We start from the raw sequence: 23,792 nt of genomic DNA on the forward strand, positions 1-23,792 counted from the left end.
GAGTTAGAGGAGCAGGGAGGGGGGATAAGGGGTTGGAGATAGTAGAGAGACGGGGAGAGGAGTTAAAGGAGCAGTGAAGAAAATAAAGGGTGAGTGAGCAGGGCAGAGGGTGTGAGGGGAAAGAGGAGGAAGTGAAAACAGGAGTGAGAATGAGGCAGAGGAATAACTTAACTGCTCTAAATAGAGGAGAGAGAGAATGAGAGAGAGGGAGATAGAAACAGCATCTTACATTATTGAACCATTCCTAGTTTAGAATTTATGTTGGACACATGAAAGGAGAAAGCAGGTGTGTGTGTGTATAAATACCCAGGCCAGGGCTGACTAAGGCGCTACAGCCAGTCTCCTTAAATATGAGTCTAATCACTTCATTCCAGCTCTGTCTGGCCAACAGCATGATGTAAACCCAGTATAGAGGAGTAATAGATCCCTCTATCTATAGCTCTGTTGTAGGACTAGTTGCTTGATTCTAACCTTCCTCAGTTCAGTTAATACAAGCCACCATGATGGCGAGAAGAGATTCATTTTACCGGAACAATGAATTACATTAAAATGGATTTCAATGCACAAAATAGGCTATATTACCGGTCAAGTCCTAGCCGACTTCATCTTCCCTAGGCCGGCTATAGAAATATCAATGGGATTCATGATAGGCCAAGGCTACTGGCTACCGGGAAAATAGCATTCACATGGATTAGGCTTCGATACGAATGACTACACCTCTCTCTCTCCTCTATCAATGTGTTTTCTTTCCCGGGCTCGGCCAGAATAGTTGGTGTCAGCGGGTCCTTTCTGCGCCCAGGGGGGGGTTGCGCGAGAACCAAGATCGCCGCCGCGTGCTGGCGCTCCCTGAATCCCGTTTCTATGGCGACAAACATCGTCCGTTCCCTGCTCACCGTGTTGCGAGAAAGCAAATCATATCATCGGACCCCTTGTTTTTGTCTGTGCATGCTGGGGTACACATTCGACAGATAGGCATTATATCTATTTTTGAATCCTATCCATTTAATCCTCCTTTTACCTCATAGCTAGGTGTGTCAATAACCAGCCGATAGTGACCAGCCGCTGGCGTCAAGTGTTGGAGCCAAATGCCACCCATTTCTAATTTATAGCTCATTAACTCATTAATGAATGTCTGGTTCAATTTTATTCAATCTAATAACAAAAGCAGACCATTTCACATTGAAGAAAAATATAGCCTAAGAATTATGTATGAAGGATGATGAAATGTTGATGCCAAAACGGATGTGAAGGCCTCTATATCTTATGTAGGCTGGCCTAGGTGGCGTGCTGAAAACACAGTTTAACTAAAAACGTATATGCAATATTAATATATATATATATATAGCTTAGCTGAGGAATTTCTAGCTGAACGGCCAATTGAAATACAGGTAACCAAACCACATTTATGTTTGCTATAGCCTAGGTCTGTTGGCCTACAGAATAACAAAATAGGCTCCAGTCTCCACATCACATTTATGGTAAACAAATAGGTCTAATTAATCATCACCACACTTACGCTGATTTGAACGAGTGCGTCCATCATAGACGTAAACGCCTGTAGTTCTGCTTCAGCCATCCTTTAGGATAAAACGCGGTGTTGATGCGAATGTAGCCTGGTCTGTCAAATTCACAATCGTAGCCTAGGCCTAGTAATATACTCAAATATGTTGTCCTAGGGTGAATAAGGAAAATGTTAATAGCTTGGTCAATGAACCATATGTAGCCTAGATATAGGCTATCGCATATTAGTCTGACCGGATGTATATGGTCTGGAGTGCGCAGCGTTGACTTCTGTCCCTTTCCACTGGGCTCGCGCTGATAAGGTGATGTTCAATAGTGGGGGATAGAGCATGCGTGGCGATTTCTGCTGAGTGAAACAGGTTTAAGTGCTCTCTTTCTCGCTCTATCTGTGTGTGTGCGTGTGCAGTGGCGGTTCTAGCTTCTATAGCTCCCTGAGCGAACCCCCCTTCAGCCGCCTCCCCCTCTAGCATTAATACATTACTCATCCCCCAACACTGTTAACCAAGAGACAAGACTAAACCAATTCACCTTGGTGGTGTGCAGACTGGTTTTATTTTATTTTTAACGATTTCGCACAAACCAGAAAAAAATGCAACAATATGTCTCTGAAACTACATATTATTCACAGTATTATGAATGAATTGTGGTTTATTTGGTAGTATTTCTTAGCGTGACTGATTTTACTAATTGCATTTGTACTGTACAAAGTTAGAGGTGCGCTATTTCATAGATTCCCCAGCTCCCCCTACCTCGGGCTTCCAGTGGGGAGACCTGAGGTCATCCTACCCCCGCCCCCCTCCCCATCTCATACTTCTGAGTGGGAGACCTTCCCAGGCAGTAGCCTGCCTAGCTCACAAACTAGAATCAGGGCACCCACTCCGGCATGGTTAATTGACCCACAGTCCCACTCGTGATATGATATCATTGACTTGAAGTGCAAATGAGCGATAGAAAACTGATCGCGGAAATGCCACCATTCCAAATGTTTTTTGTGCGGCCGCCCCCCGGGGCCTTATACCTAAATCCGCTACTGTATGTGTGTGTGTGTGTGTGTGTGTGTGTGTTTCTCACTGTGTAGACCTATACACGTAATCATTCAGAATATTTTGGGCAGAATTGGTTTGAAATGTAATTGTCACAAAAATGAATGACATTATTTTACTGCCACTGCATATCATGTCTGGAGAAAACAGAACACTGATATTGATGCATGCATTGCACATGACCCTACCTATATGACAATTGTTTCACTTTAATAATGTTTACATACTGCTTTACTCATCTCATATACTGTACACTATCCTACTGTATTTTAGTCAACGCCACTCCGACATTGCTCATCCTAATATTTATATAATTCTTAATTCAATTATTTTACTTTTAGATTTGTGTGTATTGTTGTAAATTGTTAGAAACTACTGCACTGTTGGAGCTAGGAACACAAGCATTTCGCTACACCCGCAATTACATCTGCTAAATATGTGTTTGTGACCAATACATTTAGATTTTATTCTTGCCACTAGATGGCGACGTGAGATTATAAAACGCTACTAGAATGACGCGTTCACGAAGAAGCGTTCCTCATCCTCAACTGGTCTGTTTCCGTCCTAAATCGTTAACGAAACCTTACGTTCTTGAATGCACCCCAGATTTAAGTTGTTGTAGCAACGAGCTAAGCCATGCCTGCAGCTGAAGTTTCTGTTGTTTCTAGTCCTAGACACAGTTGTTTCAATTAATGGTAAATACATCATCAAATGTGGCTAGTTTTTGGCTCCAAATATTGACTAACGAGTTGAACAACGTCGTATGTCCTGTATTGGGTACATTAGCTAGCTAAGTTAGCACTATCAAGGTGAGTGTGCGGATAAATTAGCTTATACATTTGCTAATAGTAACGTTACTTAGTCTACACATTGTATACAGCCAATATTGTATTGCATATTGTAGCAGGCTCAAGTCTACACACGGATTTTGTTGTTTCTATTGGCAATATTTACATGAACGTTACTTGTCAACTTTTGCCTATTCCGCCTCTTTATTCTAGGTACCATAGTACCCATACAGACACTTCTTTGCTGGGGCAATGTCTGCAGTCAGCAGCCTGGTCCCGGCTCGATTCCTGACTCTTACTGCTCACCTCGTCATCGTCATTCTGGTCACGGGTATGTTCTGAGTACTGGCAAGGTTCTGGACAAACCATATCCTCTGTGTGTGACATGTCTCATGCCTGTATCTGGCATCTAGAAGACACCAGTTGTTCACGACATCATCAACATGCTCTTCTATAATACACTGCTCAAAAAAATAAAGGGAACACTTAAACAACACAATGTAACTCCAAGTCAATCACACTTCTGTGAAATCAAACTGTCCACTTAGGAAGCAACACTGATTGACAATACATTTCACATGCTATTGCGCAAATGGAATAGACAACATGTGGAAATTATAGGCAATTAGCAAGACACCCCCAATAAAGGAGTGGTTCTGCAGGTGGTGACCACAGACCACTTCTCAGTACCTATGCTTCCTGGCTGATGTGTTGGTCACTTTTGAATGCTGGCGGTGCTTTCACTCTAGTGGTAGCATGAGACGGAGTCTACAACCCACACAAGTGGCTCAGGTAGTGCAGTTCATCCAGGATGGCACATCAATGCGAGCTGTGGCAAGAAGGTTTGCTGTGTCTGTCAGCGTAGTGTCCAGAGCATGGAGGCGCTACCAGGAGACAGGCCAGTACATCAGGAGACGTGGAGGAGGCCGTAGGAGGGCAACAACCCAGCAGCAGGACCGCTACCTCCGCCTTTGTGCAAGGAGGAGCAGGGGGAGCACTGCCAGAGCCCTGCAAAATGACCTCCAGCAGGCCACAAATGTGCATGTGTCTGCTCAAAAGGTCAGAAACAGACTCCATGAGGGTGGTATGAGGGCCCGGCGTCCACAGGTGGGGGTTGTGCTTACAGCCCAACACCGTGCAGGACGTTTGGCATTTGCCAGAGAAAACCAAGATTGGCAAATTTGCCACTGGCGCCCTGTGCTCTTCACCGACGAAAGCAGGTTCACACTGAGCACATGTGACAGACGTGACAGTCTGGAGACGCCGTGGAGAACGTTCTGCTGCCTGCAACATCCTCCAGCATGACCGGTTTGGTGGTGGGTCAGTCATGGTGTGGGGTGGCATTTCTTTGGGGGGCCGCACAGCCCTCCATGTGCTCGCCAGAGGTAGCCTGACTGCCATTAGGTACCGAGATAAGATTCTCAGACCCCTTGTGAGACCATATGCTGGTGCGGTTGGCCCTGGGTTCCTCCTAATGCAAGACAATGCTAGACCTCATGTGACTGGAGTGTGTCAGCAGTTCCTGCAAGAGGAAGACATTGATGCTATGGACTGGCCCGCCCGTTCCCCAGATCTGAATCCAATTGAGGACATCCGGGACATCATGTTTTGCTCCATCCACCATCCATTGCACCACAGACTGTCCAGGAGTTGACGGATGCTTTAGTCCAGATCTGGGAGGAGATCCCTCAGGAGACCATCCGCCACCTCATCAGGAGCATGCCCAGGTGTTGTAGGGAGGTCATACAGGCACGTGGAGGCCACACACACACTACTGAGCCTCATTTTGACTTGTTTTAAGGACATTACATCAAAGTTGGATCAGCCTGTAGTGTGGTTTTCCATTTTAATTTTGAGTGTGACTCCAAATCCAGACCTCCATGGGTTGATAAATTTGATTTCCATTGATAATTTTTGTGTGATTTTGTTGTCAGCACATTCAACTATGTAAAGAAAAAAGTATTTAATAAGAATATTTCATTCATTCAGATCTAGGATGTGTTATTTTAGTTATTTCCCTTTTATTTTTTTGAGCAGTGTATATTGTGTTTCAACCGTGCTCGGAATCTAGTGATACTGTGTAGATCTATCTCTGAAGTAATCGTACTCATTGGCCCACAGTAGAACAATGTTGAAGCTTGCCTGCCTTTGGATTTCACACAGGACCAATACGACAAGGAGGACACCAAGTAAGCATCTTTCACCCAGGACATGACTCCTAACCCAACACACACACAGTATATCCCAAAATAATTGCTAGAGGTTTTGAATAATCACATGTCTTACACACTCTCTCGATCTTTCTCTCCTCTATCTTTCTCTGTCTCTCTCTTCTAGGTTGGTGGTAGCGTTGCCAGTCACCATGGGTCTGTTTGCTATAGAGCTGGCTGGCTTCTTCTCTGGTGTGTCTATGTTCAACTGCACCCAGGGCCTCCTCTGTATCCTTTACATGTTCTCAAAACTCTTCCACAAAACCCTGTACATTACCAAAGTACACATAATGCATAGTACAGCAGTGGTCACCAGTCCTAGTCCTGGAGATCTACAGTTTGCTTTCGTTCTTGCACAGTACTAATTTTGCGTGGCCAGTCACATCAACAAGTAGGCTACTCAAGGTCTTGATGTTTTGTTGAGTAGCTGAGTGTTGGTGCTGGGCAAGAATGAAAGCCTGCACAGTGTGACTCTAGGAATAGTGAAGAACATGAGAGGGAATTGACAGATGTAAGCAGTATGCAAGAAGTTATACTCTTCTTTCAGATCAGCAAGGGGACGTTAATATGGACATGGATATAAGGTTGAGGAAGTCATCTTTTTATTGGTTTGGTTAAGATTCCCGGACTCCCTCCCCATACACCATCCATGCATCCATCTCTCCATCCACACACTAGCGACTGCAGCCCATGCCAGTGCCTCTGTGGCTCTGCTGTTCTTTCTGTTTGAACAATGGGCATGTGAAATATACTGGTGGATCCTTGCTTTCTGCAGGTTAGTGTGTGTGTGTGTGCGCGCTTCTCCTCAGAGGTTTTGTTTCCCTGACTGACGTCTCCTCCAGCGTTGGCTGTCCACTGCAGTGCGTCCATCTCCCTGTCTTTCTTTGTCTTCCAGAGATGGGAGTGTTGGACATACTGGGTTATTTTTGCCTTCTGCAGGTTTGTGTGTGTGTGTGTGTGACAGACTGACAGACAGACATTGTGTGTGTGTGTGTCCTGGAGTTATTTGGGTAATTTTTGCCTCGTGCAGGTTGATGCTTTGCTTATAATGCTGCCATCCTCTATATCTCCCGTAGTGTTCTCCCTGCATTTGTGGAGATCCTACTCTTCATCGCAGTGTTCGGACTGAAGAAGAAGCCACTATAACAGAGAGCAGTGTTTCACATCAATGTTCGGTCTGGAATGTAGTGTCCATCCTTCCCAGGACTTGTACACAGCTGTCCAAGTGACACATTGTGACTGTTCAATAGTGTCAAGGAGACATAGTTGATGTTAGTGATGCTGGATGGTGATCGTAGTGATAAAGACAACAGAGCTGGTTAAGATGTGGGTGGTCTAAGCTGCAGCATCCGATACGGTGACAGCATAGGTTCGAATCTGGCCTTCTGACTTTTGACACAGCCTTTATCCGTCAATAGTCAGATTATTTTATTTATTTATTTTAAGCTGTGGTGTTTGTTTCAGGATTGTGGGCGTTGTAGATGGAAACAGATACTATATGTACCAGGCAGAGAGGGCGATTGTGTGGACTCTGTGCGTTGTAGATGGAAACAGAGCTACTGTATGTACCAAGGCAGAGAGGACGATTTCTAAAAACTCCAGCGTATTGATCCTAATTGCTACGCTGAATGTATAGACACAAGTAACCATATTTCTCTTCACCATGCTAAATGGTCTTGTGTACCATAGGATTTTAGTACCACCTTTCTAAAACGTTTACCTAAAAAATATATGTTTTATCAAGCTGAAGCTATACCATTCCTTCCTTCCTTTTAGTATGCTTTTTACATTAATTTAACATGTGGTGATATCTGATGGTTGCTACACCTCTATATGTCAAAGTGTTATTCTTTCTTTTTTTTACGATTAAAGTATTTTACCTGTGTAATCTAGTATTTATTTCATAAACCTTCCTTGAAAAAATTTGTGCGGTGGGTGTGTCAGTCTTGACGCACTTTTTGCGTCGCTAGAATCTGATTGGCACTTCACATTCGACTCCTACGTGTGCCACCTCTCACCGGTTCCGGGTAGCAGAAACGGAGTTTGTTCCTGGAGCTGCTCGTGTTTTGAAAGGATTTCGAAAACACATGATCTTTTGTGTCAAAAACGTAATTATTGATTAAATATCAAAACATGGGTAAGTTCTGCAAGGCGAACGTTACTGTTTAATTTTGATCAATGTTTGTGATTTGAACATATGTATTGAGGGATAGAAAACAAACGTAATGGGAACTAGCTAACGATAGCTAGCTGTGTAACTGTAGGCTTGCCATCCATTGCTAACTTTGTTAGTTACGTAGCTATTTTGTGCAGAATACACTTGCCAACAATATATATTTCTTCAGTTTAACGGTAGGTAGGCTGTTTTGTCAAAATGTATGATAAAGTTTTCTTGTAGCTACCTCGTTAGGTATTTTCATTATTCGGGAGAGGGTGTTTCCACACGGAATCTTTCAAGAGTGTACACTGACGTGGCGTAAAGATTGCTGTTAATAAGATGCAGTGAAATATTTCGCATAGGCTAGTTATTTTATGTTTCTGTCACTCAAAGATGAAATATAAACCCAACTTGATATTATTATTATTATTATTATTATTATTATGTTAGAATCTGGCCTCTTCAGTCCAGCTGCAGTCCCTTAGTTTGTGACAGTAGTAGAACAATCATCTATCTGTGTAATCTGCCTCTCCCCTCCCTCTAGCGGTGAACACAGGCACATCCCTGGTTCTGTCCAGTCTGTTCTCTGTGTTGGTGTTTGCTGGGATGCAGATGTTCAGCAGACAGCTGGGCTCTACAGAGTTGCTCACCATCCTGGGAGGCTTCCTGGGCTCTGTCCTCTTCATCTGCTCCCTCACAGTATCCTCCTTGCACCAAAACACACCACAACATAGCAGCACTGCATACAATGCAATCTAAGTAGACCTCAGATAGGCTTAGGGTTGTAAACTTGTTAGAGTAAGCTGTTTGTAAAGCCAGACTGCTAAAGTCTTTGTTTATGTTCTGTGGTCCCTTGAGTTCCCAAGTGATGGAAGCAGATAGTCAGTTGGTTGGTTCTATAGTCCACATGCAGCAATGTGAGTCATGGTGGCAGGGTTTATTTTTTTATTTCACCTTTATTTAACCAGGTGAGCTAGTTGAGAACAAGTTCTCATTTACAATTGCGACCTGGCCAAGACTAAAGCAAAGCAGTTCGACACAAACAACAACACAGAGTTACACATGGAATAAACAAACATACAGTCAATAATACAGTACAAAAAGTCTATATAAGGTGTGTGTGTAAATGAGGTAAGATAAGGGAGGTAAGGCAATAAATAGGCCATGGAGGCGAAGTAATTGCAATATACCAATTAAACACTCGGAGTCATTGATGTGCAGAAGATGAATGTGCAAGTAGAGATACTGGGGTGCAAAGGAGCAAGATAAATAAATAAATACCGTATGTGGATAAATAAATAAAGGTCAAATAAAACCACCACATTAGGTGTCTCTTCTCTCCCACTATGTGTTTCCCTCCTTAACCCTTTCTCCAACCAGGCCTTCAGTAACCTGGAAAACCTCATCTTCGGCAAGGGATTCCAGGTCAAGATCTTCCCAGAGAGTAAGTCTGTCTTCACAACTACAGAGTGATGCACAGAATCTATTTCCTGTGTTTCACACACATTCACTGAGCCTCTTGTCATGAGTATGGGTGCATCTGAATAGTGTAGCGGCTCAGCAACCACTCGGTCCTGTTTTAACGGGTGTTCATTTCTCTCCTGTCCACCAGTCCTGGTGTGCCTGTGCCTCTCTCTGTTTGCCTCTGGGCTGGTGCACCGTGTGTGTGTCACCACATGGTAAGTATGAACTCCCAGACTACTGACAAACCCAGGCGCACCACACACAGAAACTCTCTTAACAACTGAACTCAGTGATGACATGAAGGACTTATGGAATAGCAGAGAGCCTATCCAACTGACAATCTCTTAGAGAGAAATAGAAACTATTGGAACCAAGATTTAAAAAATAACTGATATTGGCACAAGATGGAAGTAATGTTGGATCATAACTAACGACATTACAGTTAACAAAAATGTATGCTTAATCCAGTATAAATTCATGTATTGAATTTATTATACAAGAGACAGAGAGGTCTGAAGTGTAAAACTACTAATGACTCAATAATTCATGACCTTCTGGAATTGCTATAAAATCCAAAAGTTATGGGTGGAGTTGGAAAGATGGCTCAGAAGTATTACAATGTAAATGAGCTTTTAATGAGTCTGTCTGCGTATTTAAAGACATGACATATGAGGGTGCAGTGAGATACCCGATGGGTAGGACAACACTTTTCTCATCAATCATCTTTAAAAAAAAACATATACAACTGGAAATCAACCAATCATCTGTCGTTCACGCGATGGAAGGGTCAAATGCTTTACATCTAAAAATGGAAAGTGAGCAGGTGATGGAGAGAAACAAATGTGTGCTGTTTGAGGTCATGTGGCAGAAAGTGATGCGGGCGCTGGAGATAAGGGGGTGAGGGCTGGTGGGTCTGGGCAGGACTGATGTAGTTGTTTGTATGATGTTGTCGATTGTTTGTATGTTTTGTATTGTTGATCAAATAAAATCTTATAGGGAAAAAAAGGAATAGTAATGATGATGATGATAACAGTACTACTATTATCAATGAACTTTGGGTGAAGTTTTTTTTTCTTCTCAAACCATATTGTGCTGTTGCTGTGCTGACTGTTTCATTTTGTTCTCTCTCCAGTCTGATATTCTCTCTGTTCGCCCTCTACTACATCAACAAAGTGTCTGCTGCTCTGTACCAGGCAGCCGTTCCCACGGTAATGCCAGCCAAGGCTGCCAGCAAGGGCAAGAAAAAGAACTAAGTCACTAATTAGATCAAACTTTCATACCGTCATCCAATCAGCATCCACTACAACGGCTAACCAGGCAAGGGAGAAATGGTGTAGGTTAGCCAATGACAGTGTACCCCAGTTTCCTTTTTGTAGGTCGAGCCAACCAGCATTCTTAGATATTTTCCTTGACTTCTTAACTCAATGATCACTGATCTCCAAGGACTGGACACCTCTCAGCAGTATAGATAGCCTGAGATCTACCCAGCCCATCCATACACTGTTCTCAGCAGTCATGAGGCCTGGGGTGGAGGAAAGGAAGCCGTTTGGGATCTAGCCAGAATCATGTCTCTACATTCCCTACATCATCCCCATGTACTCAGCACTTGTTTCAAAATGCTTGTCTACAGATCCATACTTTTGATTGACCCCCTTTTTGTTTTGGTATGAAAACTTTGTGGTTAATGAATTTGTAATTAAAACCCATTGAAAATAGTGTCTAGATTTGTTTTTTGTTTAAGCTACTTGAAACAGACAAGTCAAGGTAAGCACTGTCGCTTAAGTTCCCCTTATCGATGCTCCAGGTACACACACATCTGACATCCCTTTTACAGAGCAGCCATGTACTAAGATGCTTTAACTCAGTTGTAGCACACCAGTGTACACAATGGATTTTTTTCTGGTGTCTTTGACAGCTCTTTGGTCTTGGCCACAGTGGAGTTTGGAGTGTGACTGTTTGAGGTTGTGGACAGGTGTCTTTTATACTGATAACAAGTTCAAACAGGTGCCATTAATACAGGTAACGAGTGGAGGACAGAGGAGCCTCTTAAAGAAGTTGTTACAGGTCTGTGAGACCCAGAAATCTTGCTTGTTTGTAGGTGACCAAATACTTATTTTCCACCATAATTTGCAAATAAATTCATTAAAGATCCTACAATGTGATTTTCTGGATATTTTTTTTCTCATTTTGTCTGTCATAGTTGAAGTGTACCTATGATGAAAATTACAGGCCTCTCTCATCTTTTTAAGTGGGAGAACTTGCACAATTGGTGGCTGACTAGATACTTTTTTGCCCCACTGTACATATATATACAGTACCAGTCAAGTTATTTGTACAATTTTCTACATTGTAGAATAATAGTGATGACATCAAAACTATGAAACAACACATGAAATCGTGTAGTAACTACACTATTATTCTACAATGTAGAAAATAGTAAAAAAAATAAAATAAAATAGAAAAACCCTGGAACGAGTAGGTGTACAAACTTTAGACTGGTACTGTATATCCCGGCAGACAAAACCAAGCCTACTCTCAAATGTGAACTTTCACTAGAAAACTAGCAGACCCACCCCTCCTACCACAGACACATGGAGAGATCCAGAGAGAACCAGCAGACCTACCACAGACACATGGAGAGATCCACAGACAACCTGCCGATGTGCCCTTGAACAAGGCACTTAACTCTAATATGCTCCAGGGGCACCATACTACTATGGCTGACCCTGTAAAACAACACATTTCACTGCACCTAACCTGTGTATGTGACAATGAAACATATATTGTTTATGTGCAGAATGAAAGAAAGTAGAAGAGTCATAAGAAAGTAGAAGAGAATAATATACCGTTGAAGTGGGAAGTTTACATACACCTTAGCCAAATACATTTAAACACAGTTTTTCACAATTCCTGACTTTTAACCCAAGTAAAAATTATCTGTCTTAGGTCAGTTAGGATTCCCACTTTATTTTAAGAGAATGTGAAATGTCAGAATAATAGTAGAGAGAATTATTTATTTCATCTTTTATTTCTTTCATCACATTCCCAGGGAGTCAGACGTTTACATACACTCAATTGGTATTTGGTAGCATTGCCTTTAAATTGTTTAACTTGGGTCAAGCATTTCAGGTAGACTTCCACAAGCTTCCCACAATAAGTTGGGTGAATTTTGTCCCATTCCTCCTGACAGCTGGTGTAACTGAGTCAGGTTTGTAGGCCTCCTTACTCGCACATGCTTATCAAGTTCTGCCCAAAAATTCTCAATGGGATTGAGGTCAGGGCTTTGTGATGGCCACTCCAATACCTTGACTTTGTAGTACTTAAGCCATTTTGCCACAACTTTGGAAGTATGCTTGGCGTCATTGTCCATTTGGAATACCCATTTGCGACCAAGCTTTAACTTCCCGGCTGATGTCTTGAGCCGTTGCTTCAATATATCCACACCATTTTCCCTCCTCAGTGAGTGGCTTCTTCCTGGCTGAGCGGCCTTTCAGGTTATGTCGATATAGGACTCATTTTACTGTGGATGTAGATGCTTTAGGAAACAGCTACAAAAGTATCTTCAAATCAAATCAAATGTATTTATCTAGCCCTTTGTACATCAGCTGATATCTCAAAGTGCTGTACAGAAACCCAGCCTAAAACCCCAAACAGCAAGCAATGCAGGTGTAGAAGCACGGTGGCTAGGAAAAACTCCCTAGAAAGGCCAAAACCTAGGAAGAAACCTAGAGAGGAACCAGGCTATGAGGGGTGGACAGTCCTCTTCTGACTGTGCTGGGTGGAAATTATAACAGAACATGGCCAAGATGTTCAAATGTTCATAAATGACCAGCATGGTCAAATAATAATAATCACAGTAGTTGTCGAGGGTGCAGCAAGTCAGCACCTCAGGAGTAAATGTCAGTTGGCTTTTCATAGCCGATCATTAAGAGTATCTCTACCACTCCTGCTGTCTCTAGAGAGTTGAAAACAGCAGGACTGGGACAGGTAGCGCGTCCGGTGAACAGGTCAGGATTCCATAGCCGCAAGCAGAACAGTTGAAACAGGAGCAGCAGCACGACCAGGTGGACTGGGGACAGCAAGGAGTCCAAATGCCAGGTAGTCCTGAGGCATGGTCCTAGGGCTCAGGTCCTCCGAGAGAGAGAAAGAAAGAGAGAAAGATAATTAGAGAGAGCATACTTAAATTCACAGAGGACACCGGATAAGACAGGAGAAGTCCTCCAGATATAACAAACTGACCCTAGCCCCCCGACACATAAACTACTGCAGCATAAATACTGGAGGCTGAGACAGGAGGGGTGAGGATACACTGTGGCCCCATCCAATGATACTCCCGGACAAGGCCAAACAGGAAGGATATAACCCCACCCACTTTGCCAAAGCACAGCCCCCACACCACTAGAGGGATATCTTCAACCACCAACTTACCATCCTGAGACAAGGCTGAGTATAGCCCACAAAGATCTCCGCCACGGCACATCCCAAGGGGGGGCGCCAACCCAGACAGGAAGATCACGTCAGTGAGTCAACCCACTCAAGTGACGCACCCCTCCTAGGGACAGCATGAAAGAGCACCAGTAAGCCAGTGACTCAGCCCCTGTAATAGGGTTAGAGGCAGAGAATCCCAGTGGAAAGAGGGGAACTGGCCAGGCAGAGACAGCAAGGGCGGTTCGTTGCTCGAGAGCCTTTCCGTTCACCTTCACACTCCTGGGCCAGACTACACTCAATCATAGGACCTACTGAAGAGATGAGTCTTCAGTAAAGACTTAAAGGTTGAGACCGAGTCTGCGTCTCTCACATGGGTAGGTAGACCATTCCATAAAAATCAAGCTCTATAGGAGAAAGCCCTGCCTCCAGCTGTTTGCTTAGAAATTCTAGGAACAATTAAGAGGCCTGCGTCTTGTGACCGTAGCGTACGTGTAGGTATGTATGGCAGGACCAAATCAGAAAGATAGGTAGGAGCAAGCCCATGTAATGCTTTGTAGGTTAGCAGTAAAACCTTAAAATCATCCCTTGCCTTAACAGGAAGTCAGTGTAGGGAGGCTAGCATTAATATGATCAAAAGTTTTGGTTCTAGTCAGGATTCTTGCAGCCGTATTTAGCACTAATTGAAGTTATTTAGTGCTTTATCCGGGTAGCCGGAAAGTAGAGCATTGCAGTAGTCTAACCTAGAAGTAACAAAAGCATGGATACATTTTTCTGCATTATTTTTGGACAGAAAGTTTCAGATTTTTGCAATGTTAAGTACATGGAAAAAAGCTGTCCTTGAAACAGTCTTGATATGTTCCGCCTGCATCCGTAATGGGTCTGCGAGCAAACGACCACCCCTCATCACTGTCAAACGCTCCCTAAAACACTTCTGCGAGCAGGCCTTTCTAATCGACTTGGCCGGGGTATCCTGGAACGACATTGACCTCATCCCGACAGTAGAGGATGCCTGGTTATTCTTTAAAAGTGCCTTCCTCACCATCTTAAATTGGCATGCCCCATTAAGAAAATGTAGAACCAGGAATAGATATAGCCCTTGGTTCACTGACCTGTCACAGACCTGTCTGCCCTTGACCAACACAAAAACATCCTGTGGCATTCTGCTACATACCTATATCTATCCTACCCTGCATCTCCAAGGTCTTCGAAAGTCAAATTAACAAACAGATTACTGACCATTTTGAATCACATCGTACCTTCTCCGCTATGCAATCTGGTTTCCGGGCTGGTCATGGGTGCACCTCATCCACGCTCAAGGTCCTTAACGATATCATAACCGCCATCGATAAGAGACATTACTGTGCAGCTGTATTCATCGACCTGGCCAAGGCTTTCGACTCTGTCAATCACCACATTCTTATTGGCAGACTCAACAGCCTTGGTTTCTCAAATGACTTCTCTGATAGAGCTCAGTGTGTCAAATCGGAGGGCCTGTTGTCTGGACCTCTGGCAGTCTCTATGGGGGTGCCACAGGATTCAATTCTCGGTCCGACTCTCTTCTCTGTATACATCAATGATGTCGCTCTTGCTGCTGGTGATTCTCTAATCCACCTCTACGCAGACGACACCATTCTGTATACTTCTGGCCCTTCTTTGGACACTGTGTTAGCTAACCTCCAGACGAGCTTCAATGCCATACAACTATCCTTCCGTGGCCTCCAACTGCTCTTAAACACAAATAAAACTAAATGCATGCTATTCAACTGATCATTGCCCGCACCTGCCCGCCCATCCAGCATCACTACTCTGGACGGCTCTGACTTAGAATACATGGATAACTACAAATACCTAGGTGTCTTGCTAGACTGTAAACTCTCCTTCCAGACTCACATTAACCTAACCCTAACCCTAAATTAAATCTAGAATTTGGCTTCCTATTTCGCAACAAAGATTCCTTCACTCATGCTGCCAAACATACCCTCGTAAAACTGACCATCCTACCGATCCTTGACTTTGGCGATGTCATCTATAAAATAGCCTCCAACACTCTACTCAGCAAACTGGATGTAGTCTATCACAGTGCCACCCGTTTTGTCACCAAAGCCCCATATACTACCCACCACTGCGACCTGTAAGCTCTCGTTGGCTGGCCCTCGCTTCATACTCATCGCCAAACCAACTGGCTACATGTTATCTACAAGTCTCTGCTAGGTAAAGCCCCGCCCTATCTCTGCTCACTGGTCACCATAGCAGCACCCACTCGTAGCACACGGTCCAGCAAGTATATCTCACTGGTCACCCCGAAAGCCAATTCCTCCTTTGGTCGCCTTTCCTTCCAGTTCTCTGCTGCCACTGACTGGAACAAACTGCAAAAATCACAGAATCTGGAGATTCCCATCTCCCTCACTAGCTTTAAGAACCATCTGTCAGAGCAGCTCAAAGATCACTGCACCTGTTCATAGCCCATCTGTAAACAGCCCATCCAACTACCTCATCCCCATGCTGTATTTATTTATTTTGCTCCTTTTGCACCACAGTATCTCTACTTGCACATCTATCTTTTGCACATCTACCATTCCAGTGTTTAATTGCCACATTGTAATTACTTCGCCACCATGGCCTATTTATTGCCTTATCTCCCTTAATTGACCTTATTTGCACTCACTGTATATAGACTTTGTTTTCTTTTTTTCTACTGTATTATTGACTATATGTTTTGTTCATTCCATGTGTAACTCTGTGTTGTTGTATGTGTCGAACTGCTATGCTTTATCTTGGTCAGGTCACAGTTGCAAATGAGAACTTGTTCTCAACTAGCCTACCTGGTTAAATAAAGGTGAAATAAAAAAAAATAAAAAAAATGTTTGTCAAAAGAGAGATCAGGGTCCAGAGTAATGCCAAGGTCCTTCACAGTTTTATTTGAGACGACTGTACAACCATCAAGATTAATTGTCAGATTCAACAGAAGATCTCTTTGTATCTTGGGACCTAGAACGAGCATCTCTGTTTTGTCTGAGTTTAAAAGTAGACTGTTTGCAGCCATCCATTTCCTTATGTCTGAAACACAGGCTTCTAGCAAGGGCAATTTTGGGGCTTCACCATGTTTCATTGAAATGTACAGCTGTGTGTCATCTGCATAGCAGTGAAAGTTAACATTATGTTTTCGAATGACATCCCCCAAGAGGTAAAATATATAGTGAAAACAATAGTGGTCCTAAAACGGAACCTTGAGGAACACCGAAATGTCCAGTTGATTTGTCAGAGGACAAACCATTCACAGAGTTCACAAACTGATATCTTTCCGAAAGATAAGATGTAAACCAGGCCAGAACTTGTCCGTGTAGACCAATTTGGGTTTCCAATCTCTCCAAAAGGTGATCGATGGTATCAAAAGCAACACTAAGGTCTAGGAGCACAAGGACAGATGCAGAGCCTCGGTCTGATGCCATTAAAAGGTAATTTACCACCTTCACAAGTGCAGTCTCAGTGCTATGATGGGGTCTAAAACCAGACTGAAGCATTTCGTATACATTGTTTGTCTTTGGGAAGGAAGTGAGTTGCTGTGCAACAGCTTTTTCTAACATTTTTGAGAGGAATTGAAGATTCGATATAGGCCGATAGTTTTTCATATTTTCTGGATCAAGGTTTGGCTTTTTCAAGAGAGGCTTTATTACTGCCACTTTTAGTGAGTTTGGTACACATCCGGTGGATAGAGAGCTGTTTATTATGTTCAACATAGGAGGGCCAAGCACAGGAAGCAGCTCTTTCAGTAGTTTAGTTGGAATAGGGTCCAGTGTGTAGCTTGAAGGTTTAGAGGCAATGATTCTTTTCATCATTGTGTAAGCGATATAGTACTAAAACACTTGAGTGTCTCTCTTGATCCTAGGTCCTGGCAGAGTTGTGCAGACTCAGGACAACTGAGCTTTGAAGGAATACGCAGATTTAAAGAGGAGTCCGTAATTTGCTTTCTAATAATCATGATCTTTTCCTCAAAGAAGTTCATGAATGTATTACTGCTGAAGTGAAAGCCATCCTCACTTGGGGAATGCTGCTTTTTAGTTAGCTTTGCGACAGTATCAAAAATAAATTTTGGATTGTTCTTATTTTCCTCAATTAAGTTGGAAAAATAGGATGATTGAGCAGCAGTAAGGGCTCTTCGGTACTGCACAGTACTGTCTTTCCAAGCTAGTCGGAAGACTTCCAGTTTGGTGTGGCGCCATTTACTTTCCAATTTTCTGGAAGCTTGCTTCAGAGCTCGAGTATTTTCTGTATAGCAGGAAGCTAGTTTCTTATGACAAATGTTTTTAGGAGTGCAACTGCATCTAGGGTATTGCGCAAGGTTAAATTGAGTTCCTCAGTTAGGTGGTTAACTAATTTTTGTCCTCTGACAAAAACATACTGACAGTACGTTCATCTCTAGGAGGTCCCATGGCGTTTATACTTACATGCTATTGCTTGTACAGATGAACGTGGTTTGGAAATTGCTCCCAAGGATGAACCAGACTTGTGGAGGTCTACAATTTTTTTTCTGAGGTCTTGGCTGATTTTTTAACATTTTCCCATGAAGTCAAGCAAAGAGGCACTGAGTTTGAAGGTAGGCCTTAAAATACATCCACAGGTACACCTCCAATTTACTCAAATTATGTCAATTAGCCTATCAGAAGCTTCTAAAGCCATGACATAATTTTCTGGAATTTTCCAAGCTGTTTATAGGCACAGTCAACTTAGTGAATGTAAACTACTGACCCACTGGAATTGTGATACACTGAATTATAAGTAAAAATAATCTGTCTGTAAACAATTGTTGAAAAAACTACTTGTGTCATGCACAAAGTAGTTGTACATTAGATGTACATGTCTACAAAGTAGACATTTGTGGAGTGGTTGAAAAACGAGTTTTAATGACTCCAACCTATGTGTACGTAAACTTCCGACTTCAACTGTATGTATATAGAAAGAGGTTAATTATACTATGTAACACAAGACCCAAAAGAGGGAGAGTTGATTCTCATGACTACCAGTGACTGGCTGTGCTGTTCTGATGCTGGGGAAGCAATAGAACATCAGCTTGGAATATCCATCACATATGTGTCAGAATAACACATGCCTTGCCTATTGCTTACGGCCAGGTTTCTTCTTCTGGTCAGGGGAACTACTGTATGCTGTATTAAACTGATGATACCAAACACCAATATACAGCCAACTCCTGATAAGTGCGCATCAACGGAGTTTGGTGTTACCTTAATTGGGAAGGACGGGCTTGTGATATTGGCTGGAGCGGAATCGGTGAAATCGTATCAAACACATGGATTCCATTGGCACCATTCCGGCCATTATTATGAGCCATCTTTCCATCAGCAGCCTCCTGTGGTGTGCATGGTGCATTGCAGTTTACCAATTTGAATTTTGGAGTTTGAACAATCTTTTGGAGATTGTGAAGCTTTTTATTTGTATCTGCTTGTGCTAGTTAAATGCACGCATTCATTACAGCCCCAAAGCCAATGACGCTCCAACTGATCTAAATGTGTTCTCTCTCTGGGGACAATGAAGATGTAACTGAATAAAATTACATTCTATTCAAACTTCATCCCAACCTCTTCATCCATAGAACTATTCTGACAAACATACTAGTGTGCACTCTTGTCACCCCTCTCTCCATCTGTGTTATTTCATCATGTTTAAGTTGAGATAACTGAAAGATGACATCAAGCCTTAACTCAAATTCCCCCTCCCCTCCTTTGCTCTCTCTCTCTCAGCAGCTCTGGTCTCATAGACTAGATGTAACATAGAAAATGTGAATCTGAGACACTGAATTTATTATGATATGTTACGTTTGGTATGGTTACATAAGGCAGACGGTTAATTAAAGGTTGCGAGTTTGACAACTCATAGACAATTTTAGCTAATTAGCAACTATTCAAATAAACTCAGCAAAAAAAGAAACATCCTTTTTTCAGGACCCTGTCTTTCAAAGATAATTCGTAAAAATCGGAATAACTTCACAGATCTTCATTGTAAAAGGTTTACATGCTTGTTCAATGAACCATAACAATTAATGAACATGCACCTGTGGAACGGTCATTAAGACACTAACAGCTTACAGACAGTAGGCAATTAAGGTCACAGTTATGAACATTTAGGACACTAAAGAGTCCTTTCTACTGACTCTAAAAAACACCAAAAAAGATGCCCAGGGTCTGCGTGAACGTGCCTTAGGAATGCTGCAAGGAGTCATGAGGTTTGCAGATGGGGCTAGGGCAATACATTGCAATGTCCGGACTGTGAAACTCCTACGACAGCACTACATGGAGACAGGACGGACAGCTGATCGTCCTCACAGTGGCAGACCACGTGTAACAACACCTGCACAGGATCGGTACATCCAAACATCACACCTGCAGGACAGGTACAGGACGGCAACAACAACTGCCCCAGTTACACCAGGAGCGCACAATCCCTCCATCAGTGCTCAGACTGTCCGCAATAGGCTGAGGGAGGCTGGACTGAGGCAGGTCCTCACCAGACATCAACGGCAACAACGTCGCCTATGGGCACAAACCCACCGTCACTGGACCAGACAGAACTAGCAAAAAGTGCTCTTCACTGATGAGTCACGGTTTTGTCTCACAAGGGGTGATGGTCGGACTCGCGTTTATCGTCAACGGAATGAGCATTACACCGAAGCCTGTACTCTGGAGCAGGATCGATTTGGAGGTGGAGAGTCCGTCATGCTCTGGGGCGGTGTGTCACAGCATCATCGGACTGAGCTTGTTGTCATTGCAGGCAATCTCAATGCTGTACGTTACAGGGAAGACATCCTCCTCCCTCATGTGGTACATGGATATTCCACCAGAGCTGTTGCCAGATAATTGAATGTTTATTTTTCTACCATAAGCTGCCTCCAACATCGTTTTAGAGAATTTGGCAATACGTCCAACCGTCTCACAACCGTAGATCACGTGTAACCATGCCAGCCCAGGATCTCCACATTCGGCTTCTTCACCTGTGGGATCGTCTGAGAGGGGGGTTGTTGTCTGTAATAAAGCCATTTTGTGGGGAAAAACTGATTCTGATTGGCTGGGCCTGGCTCCCCAGTGGGTGGGCCTGGCTGCTAACCCATGGTTGCACCCCTGCCCAGTCATGTGAAATCCATAGATTAGGGCCAAATAAATGTATTTCAATTGACTGATTTCCTTATATGAACTGTAAAACCCAGTAAAATCTTTGCAATTGTTGCATGCTGCGTTTATATATCTTTTTTTCAGTATATTTAGCAGATGTTATTGCGGGTGTAGCGAAATGCTTGTCATATAGTACGTTTAGCAAATTCGTAACATACTGTACGTTTAGCAAATTCGTAACATACTGTACATTTTGCAAATTCGAAACATATAATAAGAATTATAATTCGTAACATATCATACGAAATGGGGATGAATCGACAATTTAATACATAACGTTACCATACGAAAGGTGACATATACTAAATGGTGTGTCTCGGATTTATATAAATAATAATACGAAATGCTCTGAGACCAGGCTCTCAGACATCGTCTCTTGGAAACACAGGCTAAAACACCCAATCAGATGGGCGTTGCCTGCACGCTTTAAATTCTCGTAGTTGCGCTACTTCCCCACCCTGTTCTCCAGCAGCTCTCAGTTCGGTAAGTAACACTTTTTCGCTTATTCTATACAGTAGCGTCCATCGTTTAACGGACAAGGTTATCTACTGTAATAAACAGGTCGCAAATAACTTTAATAACTGTTTCGGGTTTATAAAGTGTGCCTAGCTAATGATCTGTCTCGTCAATGGCAAACTTGTTGGCTTAAATGTTCGTCAGTCTTTGCTTGCTTTGATTCAAAAATCAGTAATTCTATGGTTTGTTATGCAGTTTTATGGGCCATACTATTTACTGATTAACATAATGTAGTATATCTATAGTCTAACCTTTTCATGTTTCATTGACGCAATGTTTTTGTTACAAATGTTATTCTCAGCGGGTTCGAGTCATTTTTATAGGCATTATTACTCCAATTTTCAACAGCCTGATTTCTTTACACTGAACTGTTGCAAAACCAGAGGTTAAAGGACAGTCTACACAGTTAGATATGCTGGCTGTTCCCAAAGAAATGGGGTAGGCACTAAAAGAAACAGGGGTCGACAGCAGATAAGGAATGGAACAACTTTACAGCAGCCAAGGAATGTGATTACAGAGCCAAAGAAGGCCAACTCCTATCCTCTCTAAAAGTGCATTGTTTGTTTGCATAAAAGACTAATTGTGGGGTAGGTTATATTATCTGTCTAATAGAGCTGATAAGTAGTGATTTAATGGAACTGGCCTGAGTTGGGTTTGAACCAGCAGCCTGGCTGTTGCAGGATCTCCAGTGTGTAAGTGTATTTAGATACAGGGACTACAGTAGTACACCCACCCTAAATGACGTCTCTCTCCCCTCCTCAGTGTGTCAATATCTGCAGCCATGCCATCTGAGCTGGAGCGTTCCATGGAGTCCCTGATCATGGTGTTCCATCTCTATTCTGAAAAGGATGGTGATGGCAACACACTGAGCAAGAAGGAGCTCAAAGAGCTGATGAAGACAGAACTGGCCAGCTTCCTGAAGGTAACACTGACATCCCTCTCTCTTTTATGTCCCTCTACACTTTCTCTCTGTCGCTCATCTCACGCTCTTTCCCTCTCGTTCTGATTTCTCTCTCACTTTATTAAAGAGTATCCAAAGTCAATCTACCTCTCCCCTCTCTCCTTCTCCCCTCCTCCCCATCTCTCTCTCTCTTACTCATTCTCTTCATCTCCTCCATCTCTCAGTCCCAGAAGGACCCAGCCGCCATAGACACGATCATGAAGGATCTGGACCAGAATGGTGATGGGAAGGTGAACTTTGAGGAGTTTGTCTCTCTGGTGGTGGGCCTCTCCATTGCCTGTGAACAGCTCTACCAGCTCCACACCCAGAAGGCTTCTGCCAAGAAGTGAGGGAGGACAGGACAAGGAGAAAGAGAAGCAGAGATGGATGCTTTTCTATATGTCATTTAGCTTTTCTATATGTCAAATAAGTCATTTTATAAATGTCTTACTGTTGTGAATAAACAGTGGCTTTCCCACTCTCTCTGTTTGTCACATTTGTCTGATGTGTGTCTTGTATTTGGCCTGTAAGTGTAAAACAGAATAGACAGTACCAGTCACTTCCTAGTTCAGTATTGACACAACCTCTTAGTAAAACATAGAACAAAGCCTTTCTAGTTCCTATGTTAAAACCACTATAATTACCAACTGATTAAATCAATGTTTCAACGTAATTTGTTAACCTATTGTGATGTGGGTTTGCAAAAAGTCATTGAGGGTGACATTCCAACCACAGGATTATGTCATCATGTTAACCAATTTTCAACATAGAAAATCCTTATATAAATATGTTGAATTTATTACTTTGAATCAACGTCAGCTCTTCATATCAACTAAGAAAATACACTAGGATGGGCAACACATACTGGATGGAGAGTTTAATTATCTACAGCTATCGCTTTGGGCACCCATTCAGGGTTCTAACCAAGCCCTGCTTAGTTTTGTCACTGACTTACCATTGTGCTATCTTGAGCATGATTGTTGGGAAATTTCTACTAAATAGATTCACTAATGCTATTTAAGTCATTCCAATGGGTAGATTTAACAGCAAATGAAATGTAACCATACTTTATCAACGTTATTTGCTTATATAGAATTGGGAAGTCATCAACAGCTGTTTAAATTCAGCCCAGGATTCTACTAAAAATAGACAATAGATATAGGCCTAGGCTTTTCTAATGGAATCTACAAGTTAATAAATGTTGGATTCACATCTTCATGTTAACCAACAATCCAAGTTGAAGAATAGGACTAAATCAAACTATTTAAAAAACAGTTTGATTTAGTGCTAATTAACTTAGATTTTTGGTTGAAATGGAGACATGAATCCAACATATAAATTATTAATTTGTAGACACTAATTGCAGCCAGACTCCGTGGCACAGATGGAACTATCCAATTAGAAGATGCATCTCCCTCAAATGTTAATATTTGGTTCCATTGACAACCAAGCACAATTCAACATCACTTTTGCAATAGAGTAAATATCTTTATCTTGACAAGTTAGGCTATGTTGGATTCACATCTCCATTTCAACCATCAAT

At 42.6% G+C, this 23,792-nt stretch overlaps 4 protein-coding genes across 5 annotated transcripts in view; 3 read left to right on the top strand and 1 right to left on the bottom strand.

Moving 5' to 3' along the window:
• Positions 1-1,914, bottom strand: part of LOC110536202 (tripartite motif-containing protein 46) — a 34,748-nt gene extending 32,834 nt beyond the window's left edge. Inside the window, exon 1 of the mRNA XM_036939652.1 lies at positions 1,517-1,914. Within this exon, the coding sequence (XP_036795547.1) occupies positions 1,517-1,576 (60 nt within the window). The 5' untranslated portion in view covers positions 1,577-1,914. The remainder of the gene's footprint in view (positions 1-1,516) is intronic.
• A 1,175-nt stretch (positions 1,915-3,089) lies between these two features.
• On the top strand, positions 3,090-7,447 carry LOC110536210 (transmembrane protein 107). Of its 2 annotated transcripts, XM_036939656.1 has the most exons (7): positions 3,090-3,373; positions 3,566-3,683; positions 5,516-5,541; positions 5,690-5,790; positions 6,203-6,337; positions 6,458-6,501; positions 6,639-7,447. In XM_036939656.1, the coding sequence occupies exons 2-7, from the start codon at positions 3,605-3,607 to the stop codon at positions 6,689-6,691; spliced, it is 438 nt and encodes a 145-aa protein (XP_036795551.1). In that variant the 5' UTR covers positions 3,090-3,373; positions 3,566-3,604; the 3' UTR covers positions 6,692-7,447. The 2 variants fall into 2 exon arrangements, with proteins under 2 accessions (XP_036795551.1, XP_036795552.1); XM_036939657.1 differs by lacking the exon at positions 6,458-6,501.
• A 94-nt stretch (positions 7,448-7,541) lies between these two features.
• LOC110536226 (keratinocyte-associated protein 2) lies at positions 7,542-10,900 on the top strand. Its single transcript, XM_021621876.2, has 5 exons — positions 7,542-7,699; positions 8,265-8,419; positions 9,101-9,164; positions 9,333-9,399; positions 10,317-10,900. The coding sequence occupies exons 1-5, from the start codon at positions 7,696-7,698 to the stop codon at positions 10,435-10,437; spliced, it is 411 nt and encodes a 136-aa protein (XP_021477551.1). The 5' UTR covers positions 7,542-7,695; the 3' UTR covers positions 10,438-10,900.
• Positions 10,901-21,125: 10,225 nt separating this feature from the next.
• Positions 21,126-22,732, top strand: LOC110536234 (protein S100-A1). Its single transcript, XM_036939665.1, has 3 exons — positions 21,126-21,276; positions 22,072-22,231; positions 22,435-22,732. The coding sequence occupies exons 2-3, from the start codon at positions 22,091-22,093 to the stop codon at positions 22,597-22,599; spliced, it is 306 nt and encodes a 101-aa protein (XP_036795560.1). The 5' UTR covers positions 21,126-21,276; positions 22,072-22,090; the 3' UTR covers positions 22,600-22,732.
• The last annotated feature ends 1,060 nt before the right edge of the window (positions 22,733-23,792 follow it).

Source organism: Oncorhynchus mykiss, chromosome 2 (assembly GCF_013265735.2).
Source record: "Oncorhynchus mykiss isolate Arlee chromosome 2, USDA_OmykA_1.1, whole genome shotgun sequence".
Taxonomy (NCBI): Eukaryota; Metazoa; Chordata; class Actinopteri; order Salmoniformes; family Salmonidae; genus Oncorhynchus; species Oncorhynchus mykiss.

Excerpts from the sequence above, each read along its gene's own strand:
- LOC110536210 (XM_036939656.1), top strand. The coding sequence starts at position 3,605 with ATGTCTGCAGTCAGCAGCCTGGTCCCGGCTCGATTCCTGACTCTTACT. Across the intron at positions 5,542-5,689 it reads TACGACAAGGAGGACACCAA|GTTGGTGGTAGCGTTGCCAG; the intron begins GTAAGCATCTTT and ends TCTCTCTTCTAG. Across the intron at positions 6,502-6,638 it reads GTTATTTTTGCCTTCTGCAG|TGTTCTCCCTGCATTTGTGG; the intron begins GTTTGTGTGTGT and ends TATCTCCCGTAG.
- LOC110536226 (XM_021621876.2), top strand. Across the intron at positions 8,420-9,100 it reads TCTTCATCTGCTCCCTCACA|GCCTTCAGTAACCTGGAAAA; the intron begins GTATCCTCCTTG and ends TTCTCCAACCAG. Across the intron at positions 9,165-9,332 it reads GGTCAAGATCTTCCCAGAGA|TCCTGGTGTGCCTGTGCCTC; the intron begins GTAAGTCTGTCT and ends CCTGTCCACCAG.
- LOC110536234 (XM_036939665.1), top strand. The coding sequence starts at position 22,091 with ATGCCATCTGAGCTGGAGCGTTCCATGGAGTCCCTGATCATGGTGTTC. Across the intron at positions 22,232-22,434 it reads AACTGGCCAGCTTCCTGAAG|TCCCAGAAGGACCCAGCCGC; the intron begins GTAACACTGACA and ends TCCATCTCTCAG.